This window comes from Tupaia chinensis, unplaced genomic scaffold (assembly GCF_000334495.1).
Source record: "Tupaia chinensis unplaced genomic scaffold, TupChi_1.0 Scaffold000627_1, whole genome shotgun sequence".
NCBI lineage: Eukaryota > Metazoa > Chordata > Mammalia > Scandentia > Tupaiidae > Tupaia > Tupaia belangeri.
Window position 1 is genome coordinate 4,918,244 of NW_006160147.1, and position 9,131 is coordinate 4,927,374.

At 55.7% G+C, this 9,131-nt stretch overlaps 1 protein-coding gene across 8 annotated transcripts in view; it reads left to right on the forward strand.

Annotated features, from left to right (window-relative positions):
• IKBKE (inhibitor of nuclear factor kappa B kinase subunit epsilon) overlaps window positions 1–9,131 on the forward strand; it is a 32,098-nt gene that overhangs the window by 18,196 nt on the left and 4,771 nt on the right. For all 8 annotated transcript variants that reach the window (XR_003551195.1, XR_003551196.1, XM_027776076.1 and 5 more), the window contains 6 exons: window positions 1,324–1,400; window positions 4,722–4,761; window positions 5,785–5,886; window positions 6,990–7,086; window positions 7,815–7,927; window positions 8,138–8,209. Coding sequence is in view for 6 of the 8 variants with exons in the window: in XM_027776076.1 (XP_027631877.1) it covers window positions 1,324–1,400; window positions 4,722–4,761; window positions 5,785–5,886; window positions 6,990–7,086; window positions 7,815–7,927; window positions 8,138–8,209 (501 nt within the window). In the remaining 2 variants the exon portion in view is untranslated. The remainder of the gene's footprint in view (window positions 1–1,323; window positions 1,401–4,721; window positions 4,762–5,784; window positions 5,887–6,989; window positions 7,087–7,814; window positions 7,928–8,137; window positions 8,210–9,131) is intronic.

Below are 9,131 nucleotides of genomic sequence, written 5' to 3' on the forward strand. Positions count from 1 at the left end.
GCTGAACCCCAGGAAGGAGCCTGTGCTCAGCCCAGAGTCCAGCTCCAGAAATAGCTGGTACCGGGTCACTTGGAGGAGCTCCAGGGTGGAAGCGGAGCTAACTGCCCCTCCACACACCACGCCCCACACTCAGGCTCAATATTGGTGCCCCCTTCGGGAAGGAGAAGAAAGAAACAATGATGACCTTAAACTCCAGGCTGAGGAGGTCCTGAAAGGGTCATCCCCGGCCTCCTCCGCCTCCAGGCAGGACCAAGGGCTGTGGAATCATTCGTTTTTGTTGTTTTTAAAGTTTATTTCCTCAGAGAGGAAAGAGAGAGAGGAGAGAAAGAGAGAGACAGGCACTCACCCAGGGCCTTCATGTCCAGCCTCAGCCTCAGGATCAGGGTGTGCTCAGGTAGGCTGGACATGAACCTGCCCCCGGATGGCCTCTAGCACCACACAGCAGAGCACCCGCTGCCTGGACCACCTGGGCTGGGCTTGTTTTAAACCAGGATTGTTGATTCATTATTTGTCCCAATTTCCTTCTACGTGCCAGGCCTGGGGAATACCAGGACAGTGTGCCCCTTTGCCCTCTCCAGGGGACTAGAAGGGAGATTTCTTCTCCACTCATCCCATCCCTCCTTATTGGACTCTTGGTGTCAGGGGCAGAGGCTCCTCCCAGGCTGTCCTCCCCCACCCCCTTCTCCTCTCCTCCTCCTCCCCTTCTTCTTCTTTGTTTGTTTGCTCTAGGGCACATGTGCTCATCAGAGAGAGACAGAGATAGAGGGGGGAAAGTGAGAAATCGCCCCATCCAGGGGGATGGTCACACTGCAATCCCCTCTCCTCCATTCTCCTCTTGGGATTTTGGGCATGCACGCACATGCACCTGGCACGTCTTTCAAGCTACGCGGTCTGGGTCTCGAACTGCAGAGGAGGCCATGTGGGATCTAAACCTCCACACCACCTGCTGGCCCACCAGAGTCCATTCTGGAATCTTCTTGTGTAGCAAAGGTCATTTCCTGTTGCCTGTCCTGCCCGGCTTCTCTATCTTGCTTCTTACTTGATGTGAGGTGCATGTATGTGGGTGTAGCGTGAGTCCATGTGTGCGTGCGTGAGAGAGAGACAGAGAGAGAGGGAGAGAGAGAAGAAAGAGAATGAGCGATGGTTGGCTGGCCCTAATGTGTTTCAAACAAGTTTAGAGACAGGACGGACACCCCCGTTCCCAGATTGGCCCCTGTGACAGTGGCGGCAAGGCTTCCACAGGGAAGCAGCTCCTCCTGCCCGTACTCCATCACCTCGGGGCGTTTGGTTCCTCCAATGCCTGGTCCCTGTCTCCTGCCACAGCATCCAGCAGATTCAGTGCTGTTTGGACAAGATGTTCCTTATTCACAAGCAGTTCAAGAAGTCCAGGATGCGGCCAGGTGAGCTGTGGGGAGAGCCCGGCTTTGTGTTCTCTCCTCCCCCTGCCTTCCTTTCTCCCTTCCCTCCTTCCTTCCCCCCTCTCTGCCTTCATTCCTCTTGGTGATCTGTTGATACTCTGCGAGGTGTTGCTGGGTCTCCTGGGTGGTGCTCAGTGGCGCCAGGCCGCGTCCTTGACCACATGCTGCCTGTGGGCCAGGGAGGGACCCCCATGCCTGCTGCTATGGAGAGGCTCAGACGACTGGGGTGAAGGGTGTGGTGAGCTGCAGCCTGGGTGCTGCAGAAGAGGTGGCCCTGGAAGGAGACCCCCACCTTGGCAGGTCACTTTCCAGTTTAAGGAATGTTTCCCTAGCTATTGTTCTTGGGGGCACAGAGATAGCCAGATTTTCCAGAAAAGGGGGATCAGGAGAAATTGCAGTTCAAGTCCCCAGACCAGGCACTTTATGATTATCACAGAGACCCTGAGAGCAGGACAACCCATTCACAGGCCTGGGAATAGGAAGCTGCTTGCCCAAGGTGACCGCCAGTCTGGGGCAAGGCAAGGGTTGAGCCCAGGCAGATGAGGTTAGGGGAGCGTGGGCAGGCCTCAGTTGACCGTTGGCGTGGGGAAGGTAATATACCAGGGAACGACCCCCTCTCTCCCCTCTCATAGCCAAAGCATTCCCTCATCTTTAGACTGAAGAACTTGGGCTTGATTGCCATATTCTCTCCCTGGGGTTATCTAAAAAGCTCCACCCAATATGACTATAATGCCAACGGCGTCTGTAACTGTAAGTTCTCTAGTAGCCAGATTTTAAAAAGCAGAAACAGGTGACATGAATGTTAATGATGTATTTTATTCAACCCAATATATCCACAATGTCATTTCAGCCTGTAATCAGTATAAATGAAATTATTAAAGAGCTATTTTACAGAGTTTTTTTTTTTTTTTGAGAGGTTTTCGCTATCGGGCGCGTGCGCTTGCCCGACAGACAGAGAGAGACATAGAGACAGAAAGCGAGAAATCACCCCCCAGGGGGGATGGTCACACCGCAGTCCCTTCTCCTCCATTCTCTTCTTGGGATCCTGGGCGTGCACGCACATGCACACGCACCCGGCGTGAGTTTTAAGCCACCAGGTCCGGGACGCGAACCGCGGTCAACTACATGGGAGTCCAGCGACATAGCCATTACGCTAACTGCTGGTTCCCGGGGGTTTTTTTGTGTGTGCCTTCAACATCTCATATGTATTTCACACTTACAGCATATCTCTATTTGAAAGCTAAATTTTGAATACAATTAAATGTAGTCTTATCAAAATAATAAAACTATATTTAGTGGGGGCAGGGAGGTATTTTACACCGCTTTCATTTTAAACTTTAATCGAATGAATAAAATTAAAATAGGGATTCAGTTTTTCAGTCAAATGCTCAGTACACGTGTTCTGGGGATCCAGGTAACGGACACACCGGTCTAGAAGGGACTCTCCCGTCCTCGGGAGCCTCACTCATGCATCTGAGGGGTGGGCGTGAACCACAGGCTGGGGAAGCAAGACTGTCCTATTCCCAGAAGCTAGCGAGGACTTGGGCTCAGCAAGTCTGGCGTTCTGCCCAGTTGGCCTCCTTTGCTGTGGTTCAGAAGAACCTCAGGGGCTATTCTGCCTTCATGGCTGATTTCCTTAATCCTAAAATCTGAACTTCTGAACACCTCCTCTGTGCCAGGCACCCTCCTAAGGGCTTGCCTTTTTTTTTTTTTTTTTTTGAGGGGTTTTTTCTATAGGGCACGTGCGCTCGCCAGACAGACAGAGAGAGACAGAGAGACAGAAAGCAAGAAATCACCCCAGGGGCGATGGCCACGCTGCAATCCCTTCTCCTCCATTCTGCTCTCAGGATCTTGGGCATGCACGCACACATGCCCAGTGTGAGTTTAAGCCACCGGGTCTGGGACTCAAACTGTAATCGACTACATGGGAGTTCAATGACTTAGCCATTACACTAACTGCTGGTCCCTGCTCTTTTTTTTTTTTTTAAAGAGGCTTTTGCTTTAGGTTGTGTGCAATCGCTGGAGAGAGACCGAGACCAAGACAGAGGAAAAGTGAGAAATCACACCCCCAGGGGGATGACCACACCGCAATCCCTTTTCCATTGTCCTCGCAGGGTCATGGGCATGCATGCACATGCACCCAGCGTGATTTTTAAGCAGCTGGATCTGGGATTCAAGCCATGGTTAGCTATGTAAGAGTCCAGCGACATAGCCACTAGGTCATCTGCTGGTCCCAGGTCTTGGTCTTAAATTAAGTATGTGCTCTTAAATTACTTCATGCACCATTATCCTCCCCATTCCATAGGTGAGGAAATAGACGTGGAAGGGTTAAATAGCCCAAGCAACCTAGGTCCAACTGCTTTGAGCTGCCCCATCTTACAGCCTACAGTGAATTTATTTCGAATGGTCTCCAAGAGTCCTTTATTAAAATTCAGAATGACCCAGAAGAATGACCCTGACTTGCTAAGACCCAGTGTGGTGAAAGACACCATTCTGGGGAATGCTCAGTTTTCAGGGCACTAACTCGTGGACTAGGGAACAGATTCACTTGCCTGCAGCTGCTGGCCGCTTGCCAGGAGGCTGGCCTGGGCCTTATCTGAGACCTCTTGGACTCCACAGGTGCTCTCTGCTGGCTGAGCGCAGGGTCCATGAAGGAGATTCTGCTACTAGGGGAGTGGAATGCAAGGACCCCACCCCTCTGCCCCCAGACAAAACTATATCTAATGATCTGGGCTGCAGACCCCAGAGTGTCATTCCCCTGAAGCCCAGGAGAGGGCAGCATCTCCCTAGTGCATGAGGGTTTGGGTCCTTGAGGCAGCCTAAGTGCCGAGAATTTCAGTGCAACTTCTGGTTGGGGACTGGACAGAGAGCGGCAGGGGAGAGTGGGGAGCCTGGCTTACCCAGCTCTTGCTACAGAGGCCCTCTGGCTCTCCTGCTGTGGGCCAGCCAGCCATAGGCTTCACTCGGAGGGTGTTGGGCAGGGCCCGTGGCTGACCAAGCATCCTTCAAGGCTCATCTTATCCTCCACTCTCCACCTGGAGCACTCCACCATTCCCTCCCCCAGCCCTGCACACGGGTCTGCTTTCCTCTGCAGCCTCTTAGCAATTTCTGCAGTCTCTTTAGGCCCCTACCTGACTGGTGTCCCTCGGGAGCTTATTTCACTCCTCTCCGCTTCCTGACCCCACTGGGCTGTAAGAGCCCATAAAGCAGATCTGGCTTCAACTTTGCTACTGTCCCCTGCCCCTCGCAGCACCCCGTGTTGTCGACTGAATGGGTGACATCATTCTGGTCTGTTTCTTGCAGGGCTCGGCTACAACGAGGAGCAGATTCACAAGCTGGATAAGTGAGTGGCCTGTGCCCTGGCAGGCGGCCGGGCAGGCTGGGGCGGGCGGAGGGTGGAGGGCGCATGTCACAGGGCAGAGCGACTCTGTGCCAGACAAGAAGTGCTGCAAGGGCTTGGTCCTGGGGAGTGACTGAGCCGGAGGGAGGACACATGTGTCCGGGGCAGGTTATCTGGGGCCAGGGGAGGGAGGCGGCAGAGCTGAGTCAGAGGGAGGCTTCTCAGAAGTAACCCTGCTGTGACTGGTCTGCTTCTGGCATGCGGGGTTTCTGTCCGCCTCTCCTCCCTGCTTTACTCCTTGCCGCTTCCTGCTTCTGACCTTGGTCGGCGCCTTCCTCCGTGCTCCCCTCTGTTCCTGGCTCCCCAACGTGCTCAGTCCAGGAGGCCCTCCCGGACTGAGTGGTTATTTGTGTGTGTGCTGGTTTTTAAAGTTCATTGATGTCCTTCATGAGTGAGAAAGAGAGAGAGAGAGAGACAGCCCCTCCGACAGAGTCCCGATGCTGTGATCTACCCAAGCCCCAGCCAGTCCTGGGTCACCGTGCTGGTCACGGGCACACGGGTGTCCAGCACAGTCAGGGAGGTCCCCAGACATGAAGCAGGAGCCTTTCCATGTGGGAGGGCCTAGCAGAGCGTCACACGTCACACTGAGCCATTGTGCGGCTCAATTTCATGGTTATTTACAGACTCAATTGCCCAGTCCTATTCTACCCCCAGTCCTACACACACATACATACACACTCGTTCACTCCCTCACTCACACCTTTCCCGTAACCATCTGCTCTTCCGTCTGGGGCTTAGGCATGAGTGTGCGTGTCGCCTGAGGCCAGCACCCCTGGCTCGCCACTGCCGCTGTGCTCACTGGCCCCTCTGCTGCTTCGTCCCAGTGTGTGCTGCCTCCTCCTCCCTCGGACACAGCCCTGCTGTGAATCCGAGGGCTGGGCACTGATGACGCAACCAAGGGGGGTGAGGTTCATGCCTACGTGCTCTGGCTACTCATCCGTGGCCTTGGCTTCCCTCTCTCCCCAGGGTGAACTTCAGCCATTTAGCCAAAAGGCTCCTGCAGGTGTTCCAGGAAGAGTGCGTGCAGAAGTACCAGGCGTCCCTCGTCACTCACGGCAAACGGATGAGGTAACGGTCCCCCTGAGCACATGGATCCCAGAACCTGGCCTGGCACCCCCAGACCTCAGGGGACCCTGAGCTTTGCAGAGCCCTGATGAGAGGAGGGCGCCAGTGAGGGAAAGCTAGGAAAGGGGTGATTTTGTGTGTGAGGAGGACCAGGCGGTCTGCTGGGTGACACCCGCCCTGTGCAGTGGACATCGCCGCCTTGTCACGGGCAAGAAACTGAGGCTCAATATCACACGGCTAAGTGGCAGGCCCCAAACTAGTGTGTGACCGTGCCTGCCTCCCAAATCCGGACCCCTCCACTGTCCTCGCTGGATGCCTTGGGAAGCCTCCTCTTGGGGACAGCACAGGTTCCCGGGAGGACAAGCACAGGTGGCCACGGTCCTTAAATACTGCCCTCTCCCTGGAGCTGAACTCGCCCTTCTCAAACCCCTTCCTCCCCACTCCTGAACGCTGGCGCCTCCTGAGAAGGGAGGACAGTTCCCGTATCCTGCCAGGTTCCGAGGTCTGTGTGGCCTGCAAGCTCCTTACAGGGCTGAGACCAGGCACTCACCACCACCCCATATCAGAATACTGGAGCCCAGCCCGCCCCACTTCTGTCCCATCCCACCTCAACTTCCGAGTTCATGGATCTGGGGTGGCGCTTGGTTGGATCACTATGTTTGAGAAGCTCTTCTAAGTGGTCCTAACAAGTAGCCAGGTTTCAGAACCAGCCACTGATTTCAGGGCTCTGGGCCTGGGGGAGACCGTCCTTGCTCACCCCCTCCACTTAGAGAAGAGCATTCACAAGAGTCCTGCCCGTGCTCTGCTGCGGAAATGGGAGTGTGGGCAGCTCCCACGTTAAGTGCCCCGGCGTGGGCTCTCCTCTGTGCCTCTGGAGACGTACGCCCCTTACCGTAACCACTGTGTGAACTGGCCCAGCCCAGGCAGGTTGACGGTATCTGCTTCTGGAGGCTGGTGAGAGCTGAGCGTGCACTGCAAGGGCAGAGGCAGTGAGGGAGCAAATGCTTGGGACCCGCCGTGTTCATGTGGGGAGACAGTGACGGCTGTGGGCCCAGAAGCGGAACCTGAGTACTGCTCTAATGCTCGTCCCTGCCTGCTCTCTCGAGGGTGGCACATGAGACCCGGAACCACCTGCGCCTGGTCGGCTGCTCTGTGGCCGCCTGTAACACCGAAGCCCAGGGAGCCCAGGAGAGCCTCAGCAAGGTGTGCAGCATTGGGGCACCAGGGCTGCTGAGAGGAGGCCTGTGGATGACCTTGGGGTTGGGGCACTCAGGCTGCTCCCTGCCTCTGGGCAAAGCTTACCTTGACCAAGGCCAAGCACTGTGCTGTAGGCAACCCACAAATGTGTCAATTTGTGGGGACAGAGGAAGATGGAAAGGCACTCGCTGCTGATCTCAGACCGAAGGTCCCAGCCAGGGCAGAGGCTCCAGAACACAGGAGCATCCTCGTGGTCCCATGCAGCCAGGGAGGCTCCAGCGGCGCTCTCCGCTCCTTAGAGAGGCAATGGGAGGTCTCCTTGGTCGTCTTCTGCCCTGAGAAGCCATCGAGCTTGCCACAAGGAGCAGAGGGTCTCCTTCTCTAGGAGAGAGCCACACGTGGGTCCTTCCAGGCCCGGGTGGCAGCAGGGCTTTCAGAGGTCAGCTGATCCTCGCCCTCTCTGCAGCCTGTAGTTCGTGTTGTGTCACGAGAGGGGTCAGGTCAGGAGAACCTAGCAGCCTGGACCATCCGATCCAAGCACAGGCGACTGAAGTGTTCATGGCAGTCACACTCCCAGGATGGAAGGGAAGGGCTCACAGGGAAGACTGGAGAATTCTGGGAGCTTCAGTTCACAGGCTGGGGCAGTTCTGTTATTTTCTCGCCTCCCTCAGCATACCCCCTACCCCGCTGCGCATATGCTGTTCATCCCTTGATTACAGCATGGCTTCTCCTAGATCCTGGACCAGCTGTCTCACCAGCTCCTCCAGAACAGAGCAAAGGGGGCCCAGGCCCCACCACCCCCAGCAGCATCTTATCCCAGCCCTGTACCAAAGGACCTGGTTCGACAGTAAGTGCTGGAGAGAGGGGTGCCGGTGCGTGTCTGTATGGGTTGGGGGTGCAGAATACTGAGCATAGGGGGGCTGAGGGGTCCAGCTTCATGCCAGACCTAGGAGGCAGGACTACAGAGGCTGCCCCAATGAGGCTGTAGGGAGAGGGTCTCCCAGGGATAGAGCCTGGGCAGTGGCGCTTCATCCTCTCCTGCCTCTGCCTTGGACAGCATGCAGGAGCTCTGCGAGGGGATGAAGCTGCTGGCATTCGACCTCCAGGACAACAACCGCATCATCGAACGGTACGGAGGGCCTGGTCCTCAGGCCGCCCTGGCTTGGTGCCTGCCATGCAGGTTGGATGCCACATGGCATTTTCTCAGGCCCCATGGGAGGTTAGGGCTTGTCCATATGCAAGTCTCTGTCCTGAAGAGGTGAAGATTTCACTTCCAGTCTTTAAAATATGAGCCTCGGACCAGCCCGTGTGTGGAGGGTAAGGTGACTGAATCCCGCATGGCGGACTGTGTGGTCCAAGTCCTGGATCCAGTGTCTTGAAGGACACGCCAGGCATGTGTACATGTGTGTCCCAAATCCCAAAGTGAGACATGGAAAAGGGACGGTAGTGTGACCATTCCCCAAGGCGGGGTGAGTTACTTTTCCACATTTTCTCTCTATCTTTCTCTCCTTCGTCTCTCATCTGGTGAGCCCATGTCCCTTGGCAAATATAAAGAAAGAAAGTGAGCCTCGGTAGGAGAGACATGGGGCCCGCAGGCACACAGATTGGCACCCATGCCCAGCTTTGCAGGGAATGTAGCCCCCGTGCCTCCTTCATCTTCATGGCCATCCTCAGAGTGGGTGCCGCTTCCTTCTGGGGGCGCTGCACCAGGAACCACAGCCCAGGCAGCTGGGCTTCCTTGCCCAAGGCCTGGTGGGGCTCCCACTCCTCCTCTGAGGCTCTCAGGGCCACCCCCTGCTGCAGGCCCAGCCTGAGACGTTGGATATTCTCCCGACTAGATGCCCCCTGGCTGGGGTGGTGAGAGGGTACTGCAGGGATGCAGCAGCCCCGACCCTGTGCACTAGTAAAACCCACAAAAGAACAAGACAGAAGAGTGGCAAGTGCTTACGTAACCAAGCGTGCAATTCGAAAGAGGAGAAAAACCTTGCTCTGTAGTGGTCCCACTTCATAAAGCACATTTGTTAAAAGTATTTCTTTCTTCCAGGAGGGAA